This window comes from Mytilus galloprovincialis, chromosome 6 (genome assembly GCF_965363235.1).
Source record: "Mytilus galloprovincialis chromosome 6, xbMytGall1.hap1.1, whole genome shotgun sequence".
NCBI classification, from domain to species: domain Eukaryota; kingdom Metazoa; phylum Mollusca; class Bivalvia; order Mytilida; family Mytilidae; genus Mytilus; species Mytilus galloprovincialis.
The window spans coordinates 19,277,938-19,303,335 of record NC_134843.1 but is presented as its reverse complement, the minus strand read 5'-3'; the positions used below and the strand labels follow the sequence as shown (position 1 = coordinate 19,303,335).

At 34.6% G+C, this 25,398-nt stretch overlaps 2 protein-coding genes across 2 annotated transcripts; one reads left to right on the top strand and one right to left on the bottom strand.

The window, feature by feature from the left end:
- Positions 1-215: 215 nt before the first annotated feature.
- LOC143079138 (uncharacterized) lies at positions 216-17,971 on the bottom strand. The gene is made up of 5 exons (XM_076254344.1): positions 17,944-17,971; positions 6,190-8,020; positions 3,909-5,522; positions 1,625-3,238; positions 216-1,003 (listed from the first exon to the last, which is right to left on the bottom strand). The coding sequence occupies exons 2-5, from the start codon at positions 7,704-7,706 to the stop codon at positions 682-684; spliced, it is 5,067 nt and encodes a 1,688-aa protein (XP_076110459.1). The 5' UTR covers positions 7,707-8,020; positions 17,944-17,971; the 3' UTR covers positions 216-681.
- A 2,530-nt stretch (positions 17,972-20,501) lies between these two features.
- LOC143079137 (fatty acyl-CoA hydrolase precursor, medium chain-like) lies at positions 20,502-25,056 on the top strand. Its single transcript, XM_076254343.1, has 3 exons — positions 20,502-20,789; positions 22,630-24,184; positions 24,825-25,056. The coding sequence occupies exons 2-3, from the start codon at positions 22,635-22,637 to the stop codon at positions 25,015-25,017; spliced, it is 1,743 nt and encodes a 580-aa protein (XP_076110458.1). The 5' UTR covers positions 20,502-20,789; positions 22,630-22,634; the 3' UTR covers positions 25,018-25,056.
- The last annotated feature ends 342 nt before the right edge of the window (positions 25,057-25,398 follow it).

Sequence of the window (25,398 nt, the reverse complement as noted above, 5' to 3'; positions counted from 1 at the left end):
ATACCATCTTGAGGGAACGATATAGTATCTTGAGGGAAAGAGATAACTATCTTGAGGGAACGAGATAACTATCTTGAGGGAACGACATAGTATCTTGAGGGAACGACATAACTATATTGTGGGAACGACATAGAATCTTGAGGGAACGACATAGTATCTTGAGGGAACAACATAATTTTTTTTCTTTCATGGCCGCATTCTGCCACCGTAACTGTACTTAATTGACTAATTCGGTCCCCCAAAAAATATTTCTTATACAGGTAAAAACGATGATAAACATATATTTTAATATATAGTATGAAATTAAAAAAACCTAGAAAAATCCAACTGCACGAGTTCGTTTTATCTATTTATATCTCTATCTATGTTTATATCACGGTAAATCACGTATATTTTCATCGGAGGTATTCGGAGGTCAACTCGATAGTTATTAGATGGCGACTAGACTAGAATACACACGAAACGATTCAACATATTCTCGATCCCATGCCCTGTAAATTGTTTATTTTTCTAAATTTTTAACATTTGGATAAATGTTTTACATTGTTATGAATCAAATATTAGAATTTGTGTTAAATCGGTGATCATGAATTTGACAGCCAGTGCCCGTTTAAAACGATTACTATTTGATTCCTTTAACAGTGACGTATAATACACACAATTTCGTTTATTGATATGAGGTTATTGTAATGAATTGAAAACAAAAGCTTTAAAGAAAAGCATGTATAAAATAATGGTAGAATGTCCATTTTGAGTAGCCACAGAAGAGCTATCATCATTGGATAGACAAACAGGACGTTGCGTAGTAGATGGACGTGACGTAGTAGTTGTGGACGCAGTAGTTTGTCCGACGTCGATCAATGGATACACTTCAGACCATAGTTTTACTGTGTCCGGCTTCAAAAAAGCTTTCATCATTATTTCAGCGTTTAAATCTAGATATTCTCTCTTCTTTTTATCGAATGGAATCCATACCACAGAATCCTTGTATCCGTTTGGTGACCTACAAGAAAAAAATTTCAATGTGTTAAAAAACCTTTTTAATACCTTTATTAAATTAATACACATGCTGCAAGATAAACATGTGAATAAACCGTCGGTCTTCATATCAACTGGACTGCCTTCAAACTTGGTGGTTTAGTGGAAGCGTGTTCGCCTCGAGTCCGGGAGTTCGTAGGTTTGAACGCCGGCAATATCAAACCAAAGACTTTAACATAGGCATTTGTTGCTTTTCTGCTTAAAACGCAGCAATACTATAAGAAATAAGTTCAAACACTGTTGGGCTTGGACTCCGAAAAAAGTGTTCGAGTAGATATGTCTTCTATGTACTGACTACCCTGTGAAATAGCACGTAAAAAGATCGACTCAGCGTGTGGTGCTAGTACACAGCATTATCAATATTCATATTTCATAATCATTTTCTCGTCTTGAATACAAGTGAGAGGTTTAGCCAACTATATAACGAGGTTCAATCTACCATTAACTACATAAAAAATGTCTGTACCAAGTCAGGAATATTGCAACTCAGCTCAGCTGTCGATCTTTTCTAGATTTTGCAGAAGATTCAAACCTTTTTTGACGAAACTTTAAAAAAACAATTTATTTTCGAATGTATTTAACATACCCTGTTCTTGCAAATGTTGACCAATACTGGATGAGATTTCTAGACAGTTTCATACCAACGTTGGATACAGCTTCAGATTTGAACATATAAATTAGTTCGTCTCCATGGCCACTTCCATTGAACCAAGACGGGAAAGGTCCACCCCACGGCTCTGGACTAGGCATAGAAAATTGATAATGATATGTCGTCGCTCCATACATAGAATGCAATTCTAACATCCTTATTGTTGGGTAAACAAACATTATATCTGCTAACAGATGTGTAGCAAGAAGGCTCTGTTCATTTGGAGAGTTTGCTACAAAGTAAAAATCACACAATTTACGTTTTACTTCCTCATTTTGTTTCAGATATGAATTGACATATTCGGCTATAACTTCTTCACATGCCACTCTGTGTGGTATACCTTCATTCAGTGAAAAATTAAATCGCTCCTGGATTTGTGGAAATAAAGTAACGACTAGTACCGAGCCCTCGTTAGAAGTTGTTCCAGCAATCATGTCCAGAGAACGAAAGAATGAAGCTACGGCAGAAGTAGGGTCCTCTAGAGAAAGTATTGGGTTTTCTGGAAACAGTTCACCGTCCACTACAGGGTAATTGTCCGACATGTAGTGTACTTTATCGAGTTTAGCAGTAGCATAAAAATCTGTATACCTTAATAGATCATGGACTGATAAATTTCTCAGACAATCAACAAACGAATATTCATCATCAATTGAACAGCCAGTTCTATTTGCTAGACCTTTAGCATATTCCCTGATAGCTTCCGGTTTGCGCATTAGAATTTTGCTATGAACACCACTCTGACATATAACTCTCTGAAACAAGCCTTTGTTCGAAGGAATCAAGGACTGCAGCGATGTACTCATTGCACCTGCCGATTCTCCGAATATCGTTATGGAACCTGGATTGCCACCAAAAGCTTCAATATTATCGTGCACCCATTGTATTGCTAGTTTTTGATCCCATAAACCAAAATTTCCTCTAGCGGCCGGATGGTTCATAGCGAAAAATCCAAACACACCCAATCTATAATTAAGAGTAACGAGAATAACATTTCCTGTCATGACAAAGTCTGTAACATCGTCCTGATGTCCATAGCCAACTTCAAATCCACCGCCATGAATCCATATCATAACGGAATACAGTTTTGTTTTACTGATCACTTTTGGTATGTGGATGTTAAGGAATAGACAGTCCTCTGAAATATCAGATGTATACCAAGTCTTATCAGATTCTGGTACGTTTTGAGAGCACGCGGCACCGAATGACGTAGCATTGAGCGTGTGTATCCAGTTACCTATAGGTTGTGGTTTCTGGAATCTCCGTTGTCTTATTGGGGGTTTAGCATATGGTATGCCAAGGAATTCGAATACACTTTCTCCATGTTTTGGATCGGTTCTTTTTAAACCTCTTATAGGTCCTGATGGTGTAGTAATGGTTATCTGGTTAGGAATGCCTTCAGCAACTTCTATTAAGGGATAAATTTCAGACCAAAGCTTGATTGTTTCGGGCTTCATTGAACTTTTTAATGTTATTTGTGCGTTTAGGTCGAGATACATGTTTTTCTCATCAAATTGTTCCCAGTAAACACTTTCTCCAAACTGATTAGGAGATCTGAAACAAACAGGAAGAGTCAATGAAGAAATCTGAAATTAACTGGACATACTGTTTTATTGGTTACAAAAAAAACACTCAGTCTCACGCAATGATCGGAGAAAAGAAACAAAAAAGTTCAAAAACATTCAAACGAAGAAACCGTAAAATAAAAAATAAAAAATGGAAGATAAAGAAATTGGTTTTAGAATTTAAATGCTTGAATGTATAAAAACCTATCAAATGAAGTTTTTTTTAAAAAGTTATATTATTTTTTAAATGAATAAGCGGATTGGACACGATATATAAAAGAAACTTAGGATGTAAAATAAAATTTAAGATTCTTTGATATTAATTGATTGTTAAATATGTTGGTTTACGTCCAGTAGAAATTTTTGGTGCATCAGCTAGCTATATATCGAATTCCTCAAAGACTTTTATTTGATTATTACATATCAAGTTAAAAGAACGTCGCTTCCCTAATACGGCACCATGTTTAACAACTTACTTTTGCAAGTATGTAAATTCGTAACATATTTACAATGACTATACATAGAGTGTGTTTATGCGATGGTTCTTTTTTTCCATAATGACTACGTTATATGCAAATGAAATGATGTAAATAATCTTAATGTAAGTAAAAAAAATATTCTATTCAATATTATAACAAATAAAAAGCTGTGTTACATACCCTGTTCTTGCAAATGATGTCCAATATTGGATGAGATTTCTTGACAGTTTCATACCGTCGGTGGATACAGCTTCCGGTCTGAACATGTAAATTAGTTCGTCTCCATGGCCACTTCCATTGAACCAAGACGGGAAAGGTCCACCCCACGGATCTGGACTAGGCATGGAAAATTGATAATGATATGTCGTCGCTCCATACATAGAATGCAATTCTAACATCCTTATTGTTGGGTAAACAAACATTATATCTGCTAATAGATGTGTAGCAAGAAGGCTCTGTTCATTTGGAGAGTTTGCTACAAAGTAAAAATCACACAATTTACGTTTTACTTCCTCATTTTGTTTCAGATATTTATTGACATATTCGGCTATAACTTCTTCACATGCCACTCTGTGTGGTATACCTTCATTCAGCGAAAAATTAAATCGCTCCTGGATTTGTGGAAATAAAGTAATGACTAGTATCGAGCCCTCGTTAGAAGTTGTTCCAGCAATCATGTCCAGAGAACGAAAGAATGAAGCTACGGCAGAAGTAGGGTCCTCCAGAGAAAGTATTGGATTTTCTGGAAACAGTTCACCGTCCACTACGGGGTAATTGTCCGACATGTAGTGTACTTTATCGAGTTTAGCAGTAGCATAAAAATCTGTATACCTTAATAGATCATGGACTGATAAATTTCTCAGACAATCAACAAACGAATATTCATCATCAATTGAACAGCCAGTTCTATTTGCTAGACTTTTAGCATATTCCCTGATAGCCTCCGGTTTACGCATTAAAATTTTGCTATGAACACCACTCTGACATATAACTCTTTGAAACAAGCCTTTGTTCGAAGAAATCAAGGACTGCAGCGATGTACTCATTGCACCTGCCGATTCTCCGAATATCGTAATGGAACCTGGATTGCCACCAAAAGCTTCAATATTATCGTGCACCCATTGTATTGCTAGTTTTTGATCCCATAAACCAAAATTTCCTCTAGCGGCCGGATGGTTCATAGCGAAAAATCCAAACACACCCAATCTATAATTAAGAGTAACGAGAATAACATTTCCTGTCATGACAAAGTCTGTAACATCGTCCTGATGTCCATAGCCAACTTCAAATCCACCGCCATGAATCCATATCATAACGGAATACAGTTTTGTTTTACTGATCACTTTTGGTATGTGGATGTTAAGGAATAGACAGTCCTCTGAAATATCAGATGTATACCAAGTCTTATCAGATTCTGGTACGTTTTGAGAGCACGCGGCACCGAATGACGTAGCATTGAGCGTGTGTATCCAGTTACCTATAGGTTGTGGTTTCTGGAATCTCCATTGTCCTATTGGGGGTTTAGCATATGGTATGCCAAGGAATTCGAATACACTTTCTCCATGTTTTGGATCGGTTCTTTTCAAACCTCTTATAGGTCCTGATGGTGTAGTAATGGTTATCTGGTTAGGAATGCCTTCAGCAACTTCTATTAAGGGATAAATTTCAGACCAAAGCTTGATTGTTTCGGGCTTCATTGAACTTTTTAATGTTATTTGTGCGTTTAGGTCGAGATACATGTTTTTCTCATCAAATTGTTCCCAGTAAACACTTTCTCCAAACTGATTAGGAGAGCTGAAACAAACAGGAAGAGTCAATAAAGAAATCTGAAATTAACTGGACATACTGTTTTATTGGTTACAAAAAAAACACTCAGTCTCACGCAATGATCGGAGAAAAGAAACAAAAAAGGTCAAAAACATTCAAACGAAGAAACCGTAAAATAAAAAATAAAAAATGGAAGATAAAGAAATTGGTTTTAGAATTTAAATGCCTAAATGTTTAAAAACCTATTAAATGAAGTTTTTTTTAAAAGTAATATTATTTTTTTAAATGAATAAGCGGATTGGACACGGCATATAAATGAAACTTAGGATGTAAAATAAAATTTAAGATTCTTTGATATTAATTGATTGTTAAATATGTTGGTTTACGTCCAGTTGAAATTTTTGGTGCATCAGCTAGCTATATATCGAATTCCTCAAAGACTTTTATTTGATTATTACATATCAAGTTAAAAGAATGTCGCTTCCCTAATACGGCACCATGTTTAACAACTTAATTTTGCAAATATGTAAATTCGTAACATATTTACAATGACTATACAAAGAGTGTTTATGCTATGGTTCTTTTTTTCCATAATGCCTACGTTATATGCAAATGAAATGATGTAAATAATCTTAATGTAAGTAAAAAATTTATTCTATTCAATATTATAACAAATAAAAAGCTTGTTACATACCCTGTTCTTGCAAATGATGTCCAATATTGGATGAGATTTCTGGATAGTTTCATACCGGCGGTGGATACAGCTTCCGGTCTGAACATGTAAATTAGTTCGTCTCCATGGCCACTTCCATTGAACCAAGACGGGAAAGGTCCACCCCACGGCTCTGGACTAGACATGGAAAATTGATAATGATATGTCGTCGCTCCATACATAGAATGCAATTCCAACATCTTTATAGTTGGGTAAACACACATGATATCTGCAAATAGATGTGTAGCAAGAAGGCTCTGTTCATTTGGTGAGTTTGCTACAAAGTAAAAAGCACACAATTTACGTTTTAATTCCTCATTTTGTTTCAGAAATGTTTTAACATATTCGGCTATTATTTCTTCACAAGTCACTCTGTGTGGTATACCTTCATTCAGTGAAAAATTATATCGCTCCTGAACTTGTTGAAATAAGAAAATAACTAATACCGAGCCTTCGTTAGAAGTTGTACCAGCAATCATGTCTAGAGATCGGAAGAAAGTAGCTACGGCAGAAGTAGGGTCCTGTAGAGAAAGTATTGGATTTTCTGGAAACAGTTCACCGTCTACTACTGGGTAATTGTCCGACGTGTAGTATACTTTATCGAGTTGAGCAGTGGCATAAAAATCTGTATAACTCAATAGATCTTGGACGGATAAATTCCTTAGACAATCTACAAACGCATGTTCTTCATCAATTGAACAGCCAGTTCTATTTGATAGACCTTTAGCATATTCCCTGATAGCCTCCGGTTTACGCATAAGAATTCTGCTATGAACACCACTCTGACATATAACTCTCTGAAACAAGCCTTTGTTCGAAGAAATCAAGGACTGCAGCGATGTACTAATTGCACCTGCCGATTCTCCGAAAATTGTTACGGAATCTGGATTGCCACCGAAAGCTTCAATATTATCGTGCACCCATTGTATTGCTAGTTTTTGATCCCATAAACCAAAATTTCCTCTAGCGGCCGGATGGTCCATAGCAAAAAATCCAAACACACCTAATCTATAATTAAGAGTAACGACGATAACATTTCCAGTCATGGTAAATTCTGTAACATCATCGTAATGTCCATAGCCAAGTTCAAATCCACCGCCATGAATCCATATCATAACGGAATACAGTTTTGTTTTACTGATCACTTTTGGTATGTGGATGTTAAGGAAAAGACAGTCCTCTGAAATACCAGATGTATACCAAGTCCTTTCAGATTCTGGTACGTTTTGAGAGCACGCGGCACCGAATGACGTAGCATTGAGCGTGTGTATCCAGTTACCTATAGGTTGTGGTTTCTTGAATCGCCGTCGTCCTACTGGGGGTTTAGCATATGGTATGCCTAGGAATTCGAATATAGTATCACCAGTCGTATTAAGTGTTCTTTGTATACCTTGAACTTGTCCTGACGGTGTTGCTATAGATACATAATCTACTTTGTCAAGGCAGTTGGATAACGATAGCATAGGAAGCAAAAACAGTGTATAGGATAACATTTGCATGGTGTTTAATCAAATCAACAAAAATCCGAATTTATGTTCTCGCTTAATACAATTTAGTTGTTTGAAACATGAATCAGTTGTCCTTGTAACAAACAAAAGAACTGTCCCGTTGAAGCGGTGTTTTGATCCTCAATAATCACAGTTTAACGGTTTAATTATTATCACTAAATAATAAATTGAAATACTGGGATAACAAGAAGTTTGATAACAGATATTTTGATTTCATTCGTTCTTATATGGTGTGTTCAATATCTTTGTCAGCCACTCACCAAACTGTTCAATCTCTCACTTCGTTTTGGAGTAAATCCATTACTCTGAAAAGTATCGAATGTTTGTATTAAAATAAAGGCGATGAGATATGACAAGTTTGAGAATGATGGAAACGGGGGAATGTGTCAAAGAGACGACCCGAGCAAGAGCAGAAAACGTCCAACGTATTGATCTACTACCGTCTGTATCAAAGATTCTTTAGAAAATCATCTTTAAGAATATATACATTTAATTTGTTTTTGTGATAATACATTATGTACATAGTTGTCAAAGGTATCAGGCTTATAATTTGATGTCTACATACGCCAGACGCACGTTTCGTCTGCATAATTAGACTCATCAGTGACGCTCATATCAAAATAGTAAGAAGGCCAAATAAGTATAAAGTTGAAGAGCATTTAGCAACCCAAAATTCAAAAAAGTTGTGCCAAATACGGCTAAGGTAATATGTTCCTTGTATAATATCACTGCAAATTTGTACTTTAAGAAAAACGAGTATTTATATTACTCACAACATAAGTCATTTAAGTTAACAGTATACATGAAGATATATACACAATCTTTTTCATAATTGTATAAGTCTCTCATGACCTTATAAAAGTTTGGCACAAGTACCTTGTTTTCAAATTTAATATGATTGGCAGATGTGGTTCTCTATTGTCTCTTACAGAAAATAATTGTGTGGATCGTATAGTCAAAGAGTGGCCAGACATCATTGAGTTAACTCACTCCTGCTGGTTAACCCCATAATTCAATATTCGGTCCTCTTTTTATTTTATTTATGTTAATTATATGAACGAAGGCATACTCAGTAATACTCAATTGTTTGCTGATAATTCTACCCTTGTAAAACAAGAGTGCACACGCTGAAATGTCTCGCCTTCTATACTAATCATTGATATTATGTTGATAGTCCTAAGTATAAAGCTAAGCTTTATTACAACTGTCACATAAACTTAACATTAACCAAGATAACTAAACAAAGACCAATGAACCTTGAAAAAGAGGTCCAGTTCAGATGAACCATGCCAGGCAGACAGGTACAGCTAACAATGCTTCTATACAACATATATAGTTGACACATTACTTATAGTTTAAGAAAAATAGACCAAAACACAAAAACTTAACACTGTTTAATGAACCGTGAAAATGAGGTCACGGTTAAATAAAACCTGCTCGACTGACAAAGATCATAAAATATTTCCATACACCAAATATAGTTGACCTATAGTTTAAACATATTTTATTTGCTGAATTAAAGCAAAATGGATTAGACACAAGTAAATCATACTTATGAAGTCTTCTCCATAATACAAAATAAAGTTACAATAATAGTATAATATAATGGACATGCATATAAAACAAACAGTTTATACAATATAATACTAGCTTTCATAGGTGAACAAAGAGGAGACAAAGTAAATCAAAGTACTGACGTACTGAACATCGGATGACCGCAGGTTCTTGTGGATGGTCAAAAGCGCATGTCACAGAAACAGATCACATCTCTATACCTGAAACTTGGGTTAATTTACAGAGATATTTTTTTCTGATAGAAGTTCGTGCTTGGATGATGAATAAATGACAGGAAATTCAACCTCACCGTAATAACTATTATATTGTAGTGCAAGAAATCAGTATACCTTGGACTATTATACTTACTAGTATATAATAATAGTCGTAGAGAATACACTGGTTTGTTGTTATATATATTATTAATATTACGATTGCATGTATATATAATTTTCATCTATTTGTATATGATAATTCTATTCTACTATTATTATAGTGCAGTGCAAGTGCATGGTGGTCACTCTTCTGTAAAAAAAATCAAAGCCTTAAAGGCTGTAAAAGCAATTGCTGCCATGTTAATATTTTGGGGACTTATTTTTCATCTACATATATAAGAATTAAACCTGACAGGACATGGTTGTCTAGTGAAAAGCAAGAAGGTTTTGACTTTATATCAATAAAAGACTTAAGCAGGAAATCATTTTTAATATTTTTTATATTTCACAAGGAGACAACAAGTTTACCAGGCTAAAGTTGGGGGTAATTATGGATTATCCCCTGGTAGTGTTTGTAACTGGGCAATAATTACTTTTATTTATTTAATTTTAACAATTTTCATAATTAATTTAAATTAACCATTCAGTTAAAACATTTCACCTTTCGAGACGCTAATGTTGAAAAATGGGACAGAAATAAAATAACTTACAAGACATAAACCTGTAAAAAATAAATATATATTTCATCTTACTAAAAATATTTTCATAGTGTTACTTTGACATCATTTCTTAAAACTAAGTCCCACACATAATTGTTCATTTGATATGTGTCATCCTCATGCGATACGAGAAGTTTTCATGTCGCTAAATAGTCTTCTTGTCGCTTAATTTATTCTTCTTGCCCGTTCTTGACGCTTCTTGTCGCTAAAATTCTTCTTGTCGTTATTAGTGAGACCGCTATTTTTAGATTACAGGTGGTCATTTACTCTACACGTATAACCTGTGTAGTGATTTTTATTTTACGATAAATTTATGAATGAACGATAATTTTATGAATGAACAAGAGTACCTGACCTTTTTCTGAAACACCAACACATGACCAATTAAACATATAAAATCGTATTTATTAAGATATAATTCAGTCAAATTTTCACCACTAAATCAACAACTGAAATGATTCCATATTTTGTTGAAACATCGTACAACCGGAGAACAGAAATCGCAGGTATGAAAATGCACTTTTTTCACTGGTGTTGAAAACCCAAAACTAATTTGACTATAATTTATGAATGACGGAAATTTAAGCGATAACAATACATCGGAGTGACCTCAAGGTCATCCTCTGTAAAAAGGAAAAAGAAAGTTTGAAAAATCGTATACTTCTGTGACGATGACTTGTGGATTGATGACAACGATGACGTCCTGTGTCAGCAATAATAACGCTCTACCAAGGCATAAGAAATCTGTTTGACCTTTTTATGTAATTCTGAACATGTTTGAAAATTTGAATATTTTGTTCGTTCGAAAGTTCCAAGTGTCCGCAAATTAATAGTTTTGTATCTAAAACAAAGTTTTTAGATAGCCAGTTAAGGTTATCGAATAAGTTTTTCCTACATAATGTGTATTTTGGGCAAACGAAAAAGTAATGGTAGACATCCTCAATATCGGACCCACAATGACAAGAGGGATCATTTATAATGTTAGCTCTAAATAGGTCATTGTTTAAGGATGAAGCGGAACATCGCAATTGCGTTAAGATAATATTTAATTTCCTTGGGCCGTACAAATAAAACGTTTCAATTTTACATACTAGTCTATCGTTTTTTAATTCTTTCTTAAATTTAGAAATAGAGTCCACACTGCGAATTTTTGGATCAAGTTTATTCCAATCACGTATAGTAGAGGGAATAAACGATTCAGTAGTAAGGGAAAGTCTACAAAATGGAACAATAATATCATGACCATTTCGCAACGGGTAGTTGGTTGTACTTTGTACACAAGGCGGTACAAGATTACATAGATATTCTGGTGCATGCTTTTGGTTCATGTTATAAAACATCTGTAATTTTCTTCTTCTTCTTCTTTCAAAAAGAGATTCCCAGCCAACCTCAGAATATAAAGTTTCAGTTTTTTTAAATATTGGTAGACCTGTTACTATTCTTGCGGCCTCCAATTGTAAATTTTCTAATTTATTTGAGTAGCCTATTCCACAATTATCCCACACTTCCGTGGCATATTCGAAAATGGGTCTAATAAAACTAAGTATAGTTTTTCTAAATTATTTCGAGATAATCGATATTTAAGTTTACGTAAAACATTTAAGTGTTTCTTTACACTAGTAATTATACTTTCAATATGATTGTTCCATTTTGCGTCACTACTGAAATTAACTCCCAGGTGCTTATGAGATGTACTTAAAGGTATATTTTTACCATTTAAGGAAAAGCTGAGGTCTGGAGTCTCAATATTTGAAAAAATCATAATTTCGGTTTTATCTGGGTTGAATGACATAAGCCATTTAGAAGACCAAACATCCAGCTCTTTCAAGTCGCGATCAATAACAGATCTAATATGTTCTCCATCGTTACCAGAATAGTTGAATGATGTGTCGTCAGCAAATAGCCGACACAGTGAAGTAAGCTTATCAGCAATATCATTAATATATAAGACAAAGAGAAGAGGGCCCAGAACTGATCCCTGGGGGACACCAGCTGAGACATTACAGAAGGAAGAAGACGAGTTATTTAATACTACTCTCTGTTTTCTGTCGTGTAGATAATCCTGAAACCAATTCAATACGTTTCCGTCAACACCATAAGCTTTCATTTTATATATAAGACCCCTATGCCAAACTTTGTCGAAAGCTTTAGAGAAGTCACAGAATACAAAACAATTTATATCTTTTTTTTCCAAGGAGTTTAATATGCAATTATATATTTCTAAGAGTTGATGAACAGTTGAATTTTTAGGGAGGAATCCTGATTGATACTCATAAATTAATTTATTAGCTTTTAAATGATTGTATAAGTGCTTAAACACTACTCTTTCCATAACTTTTCCTACACAACTAATTAAGGATATCGGTCTATAATTTGATGGCAAAGATGAATCTCCCTTTTTGAAAATGGGTATCAGATTTGCTATCTTCCAGCTAGTTGGGTATATTCCCTCTCTTAAGGATTTATTAAATATAATATAGTTGACCTATGGCATATAGCATTAATTAAAAAGACCAAAACTCAAAAACTTAACTTTGACCACTGAACCATGAAAATGAGGTCAAGGTCACATGACATCTGCCCGCTAGACATGTACACTTAGCAATCATTCCATACAACAACTATAGTAGACCTATTGCATATGGTATGAGAAAAACAGACCAAAACACAAAAATTTAACTATAACCACTGAACCATGAAAATGAGGTCAAGGTCAGATGACACCTGCCAGCCGGACATGTACACCTTACAGCCCTTCCATACACCGAATATACTAGCCCTATTGCTTATAGTATCTGAGATATGGACTTGACCACCAAAACTTAACCTTGTTCACTGATCCATGAAATGAGGTCGAGGTCAAGTGAAAACTGTCTGACAGACACGAGGACCTTGCAAGGTACGCACATATCAAATATAGTTATCCTATTCTTTATAATAAGAGAGAATTCAACATTACAAACAATTTGAACTTTTTTTTAAGTGGTCACTGAACCATGAAAATAAGGTCAAGGACATTGGACATGTGACTGACGGAAACTTCGTAACATGAAGCATCTATATACAAAGTATGAAGCATCCAGGTCTTCCACCTTCTAAAATATAAAGCTTTTAAGAAGTGAGCTAACGCCGCCGCCGCCGCCGGATCACTATCCCTATGTCGAGCTTTCTGCAACAAAAGTTGCAGGCTCGACAAAAATCATGTGATGACAATCTTTGAGGGAACGGGGTTGATTGGTCTTTTTATTGGTCATCATTTAATACATCATATGGCTCAATAGAGAGGAAAAAGTATAATATATTTTGATATTGACGATAAAAAATAATAAAACAATATAAACACTGTTTGCATGTTCACAATTTTAATATAACTTGTTTAATCATGCTGGAAGCTTTGAAAACTGCATTGTTTGTATCATTTGTTTTGCATTTTACATAATATATAGAGATTAATACATGACCTTTTCCATATCAGCCTGGGTATCATCCCGAGACCCCCATATCAGCCAGAGACGGAGTCGAGGTGCTGATATGGGTCGAGGGATGATACCCAGGCTGATATGGAAAAGGCCATGTATTAATCCTTCCGACAATAGTGTTATGTAAATAAACTCGTCATAGATACCAGGACTAAATAAGGCAAATAAACGAATACAATAACTAAAACAGTCAAAAACTTTATAAAGAAGTTAAATTATGAATCAAATATACTATAATTGTCCAACAACAGTATCACTACCTCCATATATATGTATGGTAACATTTCCTATAGAGGCATTTTGAAACATTGAAAATTTGGAAGAGTTTTATGATCATTATTACTCCATGTTTGTTGTACTATAAAATGATTCTAAATTGTCAATGGCATTTGTTAGCAAGTACTAAACTGGGGACAAAAGTTCCCGTAAATTTTGACGTCGTCATAAAAAATATCTGATGTCACAATGGAAAAGTAAACAATCGATACCAGAAACACCGGAAGTAACTTGCACGAGAAGCACTGTTATGGGTTTTTGCACGAGACGCCCCTGATATGGGTTATCAGCCCGGGCTGATATGGGTTATCAGGCCGGGTGGGAAATTATGGCTTGTGTACTTCCGCTCATTACACATATGCAAAAGCTATCATATCAATGCTAAGTATATGATAAATATATATTTCTGTTTCCTATTATTTGTTTTGTTCACTTCTTTGATATGTCTTTTACTGAAAACGTACCATTGTGGTGTATTTTCCAAAAGTTGTCGAGTGATGTCGAATTGTCATGTGCGATAAAGTTACGGAAAGGCACCCGATAATATTCGAGGGCATTTGATAAACATTTCATATCATCCTCCCTAAACAACATTTCGGAAAATATGAAATTCACTTAAACTCAATGCTATTATCATACTGTAAAAATAAAAGGCTTTTTACTCTAATGTACACGATAAAGATTTATACTAGATTTTTACTGCACTTTAGCGCTCTCAATTATCATTTGCACAAATATAATCTTATTTTAAAAGTGTTTTGATATTATGTTCGGGTAGTTGCACTGATAGCAGTGAACAAAATTTATATCATTAACTATCAGTTAACTCTTCAATATATCACTGTTCTCAGGGGCGGATCCAGCCATTTTAAAAAGGAGGGTTCCTAACCCAGGTTCCAACTACATGTCCCTATTCAAATGCATTGATTGTCCAAAAAAGGGGGGGTTCCCACCCCGGAACCCCCACCCCCTCTGGATCCACGCCTGGTTCTGTGGTTTACTGTCTACCTGGACATAATTTTAGTAAAAGGTAGTAGTGGTGTTTGTCTGGTGATGCTAATTTAGAACTCTTGTGTGTTTCGATAAATTTTAATCTTCAAACAGGTTTTCTCGATAGTTCAATAGTTTCTTTTTATGATCTCACGGCCGACACTCGGCTAACCGAGAGATTGGTCGGTTAATCTATATTGAGTATGCGGCTATATCGGCGGTTGGTCTGTTAATCGGGTTGGCTAAAGTCTGTTAATCAGGTGTTATCGAGAAAATCATTGAAAGTTCAGCATGTTTCATTGTATAACTTTCTAAATATATTTCCATCATAATAAGCATTCATGTCTAACAAAACAGTTCAATGCACTGAATTCAGTGGTGTAATTATTATTTTTCTAGCTTCGATGTACGATCTTTAAAATGAAAAGGCGGGTTACTCATCAATAAATTTATACACATTTCACACACATAAAATGTACACAAAATGACACATTGGTTAAATTTACTTGTATTCAATATTTGGAACATCGAAAAAAGAAAGGCATTATGTTTGTTTACCATATTGATATCATTGTGTGAAAAATCTACATGAAAATCTGTATTTTGGTGACATAAATCAATCTTTATTTAAAACCTGGTCTGTTAATGGGTCGGATGTATAAAACCCGGTCTGTTAATTGGTCTGTTAAGAGTTATGAATGATAATAAAAGTATAATTTTATTAATATACGGGGTGTTATCGGATCAAATGAGTAGGCTCAAGACGAGCGGCTACAATATACGAAAACAACACATGAGCAATGAAACATAACATATACGGAAACAACACATGAAATTGGAAATTGATAAAAATGGTTTCAAAAAGTGTAATATTAAAGTAATATTAATTTCATCCAAGAATGATCGCATATATCATGTTGATTCTGTTTAATTGTCATGAATGACACAAATTTGTCATCTACATTGGTAACCAGTATATAAATCAGAGATAAACGTCGTAATGTGACTAAACATCAGTAAGTAAAATATATTGGGATGACAAAATATGAAAAATAAAGAAAGAATAATGAGTAAGATAAATAAAATGCGGACAACTATGGTGGCAGGTTAATGCCATTTTGCGTTTTAGCGCTTTAGCGTTTTCGCCTTACATATTTTATATGGCGAAAACGCGAAATTGTGAAGTCGAAAACGCAAAAACGCGAAACCGATTTCTCGTTTTCGACTTCGCGTTTTCGCGTTTTCGACTTCGCGATTTCGCGTTTTCGCCCTATAGAATATGAAAGCCGAAATCGCGAAAAGGCGAAATGGACTTCACCGGCCACCATAGACAACTGTAGTTCTCCTCTGCACTTATGTAGAAAGGAACTAAACGGAATAAAATAAATTGAAACTTGAAATAACCAAATGTAGCTGCATTCGCTCCTTTCCGTTTACTTCTTTTTAATAGAGTGATTTGTAAACAACATATGATTAAGTAATAGAAGAAAAGAACAAATTGGATGATGCTGACGAATCAGGGTTTAACGTCCAGTGACAAATACCATGCTCATATGTGAACGAGAACACGTTAGATGTACCCTGTGTTGTATTAGAAAGACACTTTCAGTCGGAATTGAGAACGTGCTACTTCGAACAGACACAAAAATTAAGGCTGCTTGAAAACGTCAATAAAAAATTCATGCATATTCTAGAGGCCAATCCATATCACGCTATATTGAAGTGACACACCCTTCAATAAAATGCAAAGAAAGTCAAAATAAAAATGCTCTTTCTAGGATACTGTGGCACCGTATTGTCATTTTTGTTTACTCAGTAACATCTCATTCTTAAATTTTTCAAGGGGAAAATATAAAGGTAGCAAAATTATTGTCGTGGCTAAATAACTCTTAACTGACACAATTTCAATTGTCCAACCCATTAACAGACTTTATTCCAATAATTTTCACTAAAACGTGGTATTATTCACGTTATTTTACAATTATAAAATATTTATTAATGTCAATTTATTTTTTAGAACCACAGTACTATTTTTTGTCCTTTAAATGACATCTAAATTTGTTTGTTTCGCCTTTTATTAAAAAAATTGCTATGCGTAGAAGCATTAATACTACATACTTGCGCGACGCCTTTTAGTTTTACAGAAAACTGCCGAGACTATGAAATGTTTTTACAAGTGCAAAATGTTCTATGATAGATATCATTTTGTCAGACACTTTTCTTTTTTTTTTTGATTTGGTTCTTATAACATGCCAAAAATCTGTATATTTAATAGAGTTTAACATTAATTTAAGCGTTTTACTCTTAACAGACGTATAACCAACCCGATTAACAGACCAATCGCCCATATAGCCGCATACTCAATATAGATTAACCGACCAATCTCTCGGTTAGCCGAGTGTCGGCCGTGTATATAGCCAAAAATATCATGTTAAAACATATCCATGTTGGATGGAGAGTTGTCTCAAAATGTCAGTCCTAAATCTTTCTGTGTTAAAAAAAAGAATATACATAAACTACACAAAGTTAACGTTGTATCGCATGAGACTTATTTTGTCACTGATCAAAGCATTTTTAAAAGTTGTCATTTTGTCTTGGTATGTTTGACCATGTACAAAATTGTGTGTTACTAACTTGCTTCATGAGTACCTTATGATTGTACGCACAGAAACACGTCTTACGGACTGTAATCGGTGTTATAAAAATAAAACGAGATATGGGATATACAACAACAACAAAATAAAGAAACAATAGTGAATAAACTAATCATAGATATCCGGATTGAAATTTTGTATTTGCGCCAGACGCGCGTTTCGTCTACAAAAGACTCATCAGTGACGCTCGAATAAAAAAAATAAGCTAAAAAGGCCAAATAAAGGACGAATTTGAAGAGCATCGAGGACCAACACAAAAGAAATCAAAACTAGGATAAAATTAAATTAAAAAAGAGAGATTTTTTTTTTTTTTTTTTAAATAAAATACATTAACGTCTTACCTGGTGACAGTTTTTGACATGTAAGAATTTATATAATTAGCCATGTACTGATATTTAAACTGAATTGTAAATTTGTATAAATGTCACATGGTATCTGAAGGACTTCATGAACAACGGAACAAACGCCAAATAAAAGAAGTGGTTATTTAAACAGTGTACAGTATTGACATGTACCTTTTTTTACCACTATTAGATGAGATGTTGAAATATAATAATGACCTATTACCGTTATGGCTTGTTAGTGCTCGATTCGTACATAGCTTTTGTTTTATGACGTATCGTTCCTTAACGTATGTAAAAGTGAAATCTTAAGTTTTTTGTTATCTATAACACTTTTGATAGGTTCGTAAATGGCCTGTCGTGAAAGGTACAATGTCTGTTCCTATATCCAACATACCCTCAATTTCCGTTCTAGCAACTCATGAATAATTGTTTCAATTTGTCAATTTCTTCTCGTTTTGAGTATGCATAAACTATTTGCCACTGGACGTTTATTAAACCGTGACAATAATCAATCAGTCAAACGCTTAATTTGTCGTCTCCTAATCATGTGCTCCTATTGGACCCGTCTCCTCTGTAGTGGTGTTCCTTTCAACGTTATTTTTTTCCTCCTTACAGAAGTTCCTATCGAACATTTGTTATAAATAATGCCATACTATCTGTTCCAGTCGAAACAATAGTGTTATCCTTAATTCCGTTAGGAACAAATACTTTGATACTTGGGGGTCTCATGGGCAAGAAAGGAGGGGAGAATAGGGGGGGGGTTCCCGCTTTTTGTTTTGACAGATTCCTAAAAATCGGTCAATCCCGCATCACACTTAGACCACATAAAGACCAAGATATTTGTTTCAGTGAAAATACTATTACAGAACATCTCTTTCATTTGGAACTTATATAATGAAGGGACTTCTATTTCATGACACTCTTACGTACCTTGTCGATATAAAATGTTAACCACCCTCTATTAGAATGGTCGAAGGGGGGCATCTTAATGAACGACTAGAGATAAAAAAAAAATGACGTTAACGGTAATTTTTGTGCAAGGCGATAAAATATACTCTTTCTTTCAGAAGATAGATAAAATCTATTAATAATAATAATAATAATAATAATAATAATAATATCTTTATTTAAAGAGAGTGGCTCATTTGGATTAAACCAATTTTCAATAAGGCTCTCTACATGCATACAATGTTAACAATATGAATAAAAAATAATTAATCTACTGTTACACACATGTAAACAATAGGCGTATATAAAGTAATATAACAACAACAACAAAAACAACTATGGTATACATTGTGTCTTAACTTATAAATTCAACACTTTTAAAAATAAAATGACTTGTAAGAGTTTTTGAATGCAGATATACTTTTTGATTTTTTAATTTCACTGGACAGTGAATTCCACACTTTTGGACCACTAAAAGAAAAACTTGATTTGTATAATTCTGTATTTGATTTAGGGACAATAAAATTATCCGATGATGAAAGTCGAGTATTGTACGATTGTTTACTACTTGTAGGCACAATAAGATTGGATAAATATTTTGGTGCCAGTTGGTGTTTTGATTTATACATTAATAATGATTTGTGGTAAAATATTCTCTTAGTAACAGGAATAATTCCAGATTCCTTAAATAGTTCAATAGATGGTTTTCGAATATCGTGTTCGTTTAAAATAATTCTAGCTGCCTTTTTTTGCAATTTTAGTAAACTGTCAACTAAAAACTTGTTACAGTTTCCCCATACTGAACAACAGTAATCCAAATGTGGAAGAATATACGCATTGTAAAATAGAATTCGTGCATTGTGATTCAAGTATTTCTTGATTCTTTTTAATAAAGCTAATGAAGAATTAACTTTTTTGATTATATGATTAATTTGATCATACCAAGAAAGAGTTTTGTCAACAAAAATACCCAGGACTTTTTCACAGTGACTTTCATTAATCTTTTGGCCATTAATAGATACATTTAATGTGTCATTACACATTACAGACAGTTTTTGTTTTGAACCTATACACATTGTCTTAGTTTTTGACACATTAACTAACATTTTGTTTCCATCAACCCATTGACAAATATTTTCTAATACAACATTGAGTGTCTGACTTATATACCTTTTGTCTTTTCCAATTACAGAAATAGTGCTATCATCAGCATTGATTTTGACGAATCACATTAGTTTTTTTCTCCAAAAATAACGGCAACAAGAACTATATGAGACCTCTGAAGTGACAATCAGGATACTTTGACGTATATAATTTTTTAACCAATTTGACGGTAACAGCTAGTAGCCGAAAATGACCGGTTTTGACGCCTGGTGGGAAAGGGCATCCGGCCCTATCCTCTATTAGTGGAGTTCTCCTTTAGCTTTTTACCCCCGGAAGACTTGCAACACTGATTTCTGATAAGCGTTTATATCAACTTAGTTTTAGTGTGATGTTATTAAGTAAGCATACTATAAGCTTCTTTTATGATTTGCTTTAAAAGTTGTTTGTTTTGTACTCTAATAATTTCACAGTTATCGTTCTTGAAAACTGTTGACAGTGTAGTATTTTAAGTGGGGTCATTTTCGAGGACTTTACATTTAAGCTTTCAATTATTTAAGGACACTTTACATTTAAGCTTACGTTTATTTAAGGACACTTCGCCAGTTTACAATAAATCCATTCACGAGAACTTTATTTACCAAATCGATTTAAATTTTATAAAATCCACAGGCCAACACCAATTAATCATAGTAAACATCGGGTACATCATGATTAAAGTTAATACCCGTATGTGTATGTACTGTTGTAGACACGGGTATAGTGGACACACCGAGTGCCGGACCATTATAAAGGTACGATTTTGTGTTTTTGTTTAAAGTATGCTTTCTAGATGTACTCTATCATGGTTAGCATGCAGCTGCTCCCACGATTTCTTATCTGACAATGTCGTTTTTATATGAATCATATTATAATGTTTAATTTCATATTGTTTCTAAACATGTATTTATGTTTTGTCTATTATGATTTATTTTTTTGTAATTGATATGCCTATAAGGGCCCTTTGATTAGGAAATAAACATATTTGATTTGATTTGATTTATCGAACGGATGACCACAGTGGTGGTAACATATTAGTAAAGTCCGGTGGAGGATCCAGCCATTTTCAAAAGGGGGTCCCAACCCAGGATAAAAAGGGGGGGATCAAACCATATGTCCCCATTCAAATGCATTGGTCGTCTAAAAACGGAGGGTTCCAACCCCCGGAACCCTATCCTGGATCCACTACTGAAGTCTGTTTCGAGTGATGGGTGGAGTTGGTTCGTCTGGGAAAAATATTTGGACGATATAATAGATATAGGAAGATGTGGTGTGAGTGCCAATGAGACAACTCTACCACAGAATATGGGATGGAATGGGTGGGGGTTAGGGTTCTTTATTTTAGTTTTCTTTTATTTTTTTGATTGTTTTTACTCTTATCCATAATATATTATTTGCTCATAATTTTCCATTCTTTATATTTAAGCACCCTGTCATTCTCATTCTTTTAATTTTTGCCTCCTTTTCTTTATCCATTACTTTCTGGATCTGTTTTTCTGTAGATTCGTCCCATTAATGTAATCTCATCTGTAAACGCCATCCAGAGCATCATAGAGCAGCTCAGTGTATCATCAGTTGACGATAGAATGCCTTGTTGTGTGCCATAATCTTGATTGTGTGACGTGCGTGGTCAATGACATGCTTCATGTACGCTTATAAGGGAGCTACCATTTGATTTTTATGGGGGGGGGGGGGGGGGGGCTAGGATGAAAAATTTTGTCCTGCATTTTTTTTTAGTTGTAATCTCTGTCCTGCCTTTTTATTTTTCACTCTATTCGGTCCTGCCTTTTTTTTTTAGTTTATCCTGACTTTTTTTTACCTTAGTTGCCATCCTGACTTTTTTTTTTGCAAGTGTCTCATCCTGCCTTTTTTTTTACTCAAAATTCCTGTCCTGCCTATTTTTTTCAAATTTCATCCTAGCCCCCCCCCCCCCCCCATAAAAATCAAATGGTACATGTAGCTCCCTAATTTCTTTGTATATTTTGTACAAAAGTAGACACCCGTGAGAGTTGCTAAAAAACCCAGATGAAATACCTGTTCCCATCCAAACCAACCCATTTTAGTTACTTTTGTAACGTGTACAGTACAGGGTAAGCGTGTCTATCTCTAGTATAGAATAGGTTTGTTACCAGCTTGATATTGGATCCAAATGTAAATCGATTTACAAAATATATCATCGTTAATGAATTGTTCACCAAATAATATATAAGCTTCCAGCTATGTCAACGAACTAAAATATACATATGCTCATGCTGAACAGGTAAATTTATCTACTTGTATACCTTAATCATTCCACATTAAAATATATACAAATAGTACAGAGTACAGATACCAAATAGTCCTTGGTCAGTGACTAACTTTAGTACAATTTAGTACCTTACAAGCTACGACTTGTCCTAAGTGTCCATTTTGGAATCTTGCAAGCTATGACTCGTCTTATACGGTAAAATTTATACTTGAAAACTACAACTTGTTCAAGTCTTCAAGAACATGCACCAACCTCGTCCTTTATTGCACTACAATCACGACTTCAATTCCATATTGTTTTTGTCTATGTTTTACTTTATATAACTAAAATGTCGCATCGTTTTTCAGAGTGAATGAACATCATGTCTCTGATACTGTTCGTCATCTGTTCTCTCGTCACAGTTGTCTTTTCCAACAACAATCAAATAAATACAGTTATAGTCGAAACTCCATCAGGACTGATCAAAGGTATTCAGAACACATTTCCAGAAAATGGAGTCCAAGTTAACGAGTTTCGCGGAATAAGGTATGGAAAAGCTCCTATTGGCCCTTTGCGTTTTCGGAAACCAACACCGGTAGAAAAATGGGCAGATACTTTTGATGCTACTAAATTTGGTGCTGCTTGTCCGCAGTTGGAATTGGATTTTTTACCGGGATATAAAAAACTTGACATGTCTGAAGATTGCCTATTTCTGAATGTTTATGTTCCAAAAGTATTGAACCCATATAAAAAATTATCTGTTATGGTTTGGATCCATGGTGGTGGACTCTCAATGGGGCATGCGCATGAATATAATGGTGGGCGTATTGCAACACAAGGTGATGTTATAGTAGTAACTATTAACTACAGATTAGGAATTTTTGGATTTTTCGCATTAGATCATCCAGCCGCGAAGGGAAATTATGGTGTTTGGGATCAGAAACTTGCTTTACAATGGACACATGATAATATAGCTGCATTTGGAGGTGACCCTGGTTCGGTGACAATTTTTGGAGAGTCTGCAGGCGGATGGAGTGTGAATGTACAAGCAATGATACCTTCAAACAAAGGACTGTTCCAGAGAGCTATATCTCAAAGTGGTGCGTTTGACTTTGGAAGGACATTTACGTTGAAGCCGAAAATGCTGAGAAAATATGCCGAGGACTATGCAAACAAAACAGGATGTTCATTAGACGACTTATATAAATTTACACATTGCTTAAGGGAAGTTTCAGTTGACGAGCTAATAGATATGACAAACCCAATGAAGACAAATCCAGTTGACAGAATACCACTGGAAACAACCAGTTCGGGGGTTGTTGATGGCGAACTTTTTACTGACAATCCGTTTAGACTGTTAAGTGATAAAACCTCAGATGTAGCAAAATTTTTCAAATCTATTGATTTCATGGGTGGGACAACATCTAATGAAGGATCTTTGCTGTACATGATTGCTCCGCCGTCTTTTCTAGAACATTTTGGATTTAATATGACTGAGGGAATACCATCTAAAGTTGCATGTGTTGGCATCATAGCACCATTTGTAGAATTGTATTTAAACAATAATCCTGCATTAAAAACCCAATTATGTGATTTTTACACCGTCGATGGTTCTGTTGCCGAACAAGGATTGAGGGTGTCAGAATTATTTGGAGATTTATTAATAACATATCCCGTTGTGAGAATGTTGGAATATCATTCGTCATTAGGGGGTGAAACGTGGCAGTACAGATTTTCAAAGACATCTCCATCTCCAATTGGTGGACCTCCGCCATCTTGGTTCAAAGGGTCAGGTCATGCTGACGAGCTCATATTCATGTTTTCCAGCAATCCTTTTACAAGCCCTGATGCTTCTCTATCGGAAGATGAAAAAGAGCTATCGAAGCATATGATCAACTATTGGACTTCATTTGCGAAATCTAGGCAAGTTTACTATTTGTAGTATTAACAATTCGATATATTTACTCGACAACTAATTGTCACAGTTGACAAATGGTTTTCGAAACTCATTTGAAATGTCGGTCATGCAGGGTTCACCTGACCTTGACCTGTTTTTTTTTATGGTCCAGTTAACAACGTTAAGTTTTTAAATGCCTCGTTCATACTTACATTGAATTCGAATCGAATTCGCTTATCGCGTTCACACACTCTTCTTTTTTAAGTCGAATAGGCTAAATCGCATTATCAGATTCGCATTAGAAATGCGTTCTTGTTAATACCAATTTAAAGTTAATGTCATTTGGACAGTTAAGCGAATTTGACGCTCATTGCAATTCGAATTAGAATTTACGTGGGGCTGCAATGGATTTTTGTCTGAGTCAGATTTTTTTAATTATTTTTTCGATGCTATTTTGTGGTCATTTGTTGTCTGCAGTATATGCATTTCTTTATCAATTTGGGGATCAGAATATTTTTTTAAGAAAAACCCATATCCCCTTTTAAATAGTTATTCCGGTTAAAAAAGATTAATTTCTAGTATACGTCCTTTTATAGGGTACATCTGACCTTGACCTAATCAGTGATTTGAAATTAAGTTTTGCTTCAAATAATTAATGTATTTCAGGAACCCCAATGAAGGAGGAGAGCCAGTAAAATGGAAACAGTTCACACTTAAAGACAGAGATTACGTGAACCTTGATGTCCCCATCAGCGCTGATACCTTTATGGCATCTGATAGTGTGCAATTCTGGACAGAACTGTATCAGAATTATGAATTTGAGGCGTCTGGTGGCCTTAATGAACACGACGAATTGTAATATATATATATTATATACGAATCTATGATTCGATGCTTACGTTTTGTATTTAGATCTCATGCCTGAAGTTCAAGAATTAAGTAGATATACGAAGAGGTGGTATGAGTACCAATGAGATAACCATTTATCCAAGTCATAAGTGTAAACCATTATAGGTCAAAGTACGGCTTTCAACACGGAGCCTAGTCTCACATCGAACGGCAAGCTATAAAGTGCCTAGTGTAAAAACAATTAAACAGGAAACCAACGGTCTAATATATATTTATATAAATGATATATATTATAGTATAATTTTCATTTCCGTTTGACGTGTTGAATTTTCTATGCTAGAACTTCTTGTATAGCCCGCCTACGTTAGTAGTGGTGACATTATGTTTTCCA

Coding starts and splice junctions, on each gene's coding strand:
- LOC143079138 (XM_076254344.1), bottom strand. CDS start 7,706: ATGCAAATGTTATCCTATACACTGTTTTTGCTTCCTATGCTATCGTTA. Junction 5,523..6,189: donor ACATCATTTGCAAGAACAGG/GTATGTAACAAG, acceptor TGTTTGTTTCAG/CTCTCCTAATCAGTTTGGAG. Junction 1,004..1,624: donor TCAACATTTGCAAGAACAGG/GTATGTTAAATA, acceptor TTTTTCTTGTAG/GTCACCAAACGGATACAAGG.
- LOC143079137 (XM_076254343.1), top strand. CDS start 22,635: ATGAACATCATGTCTCTGATACTGTTCGTCATCTGTTCTCTCGTCACA. Junction 24,185..24,824: donor ACTTCATTTGCGAAATCTAG/GCAAGTTTACTA, acceptor AATGTATTTCAG/GAACCCCAATGAAGGAGGAG.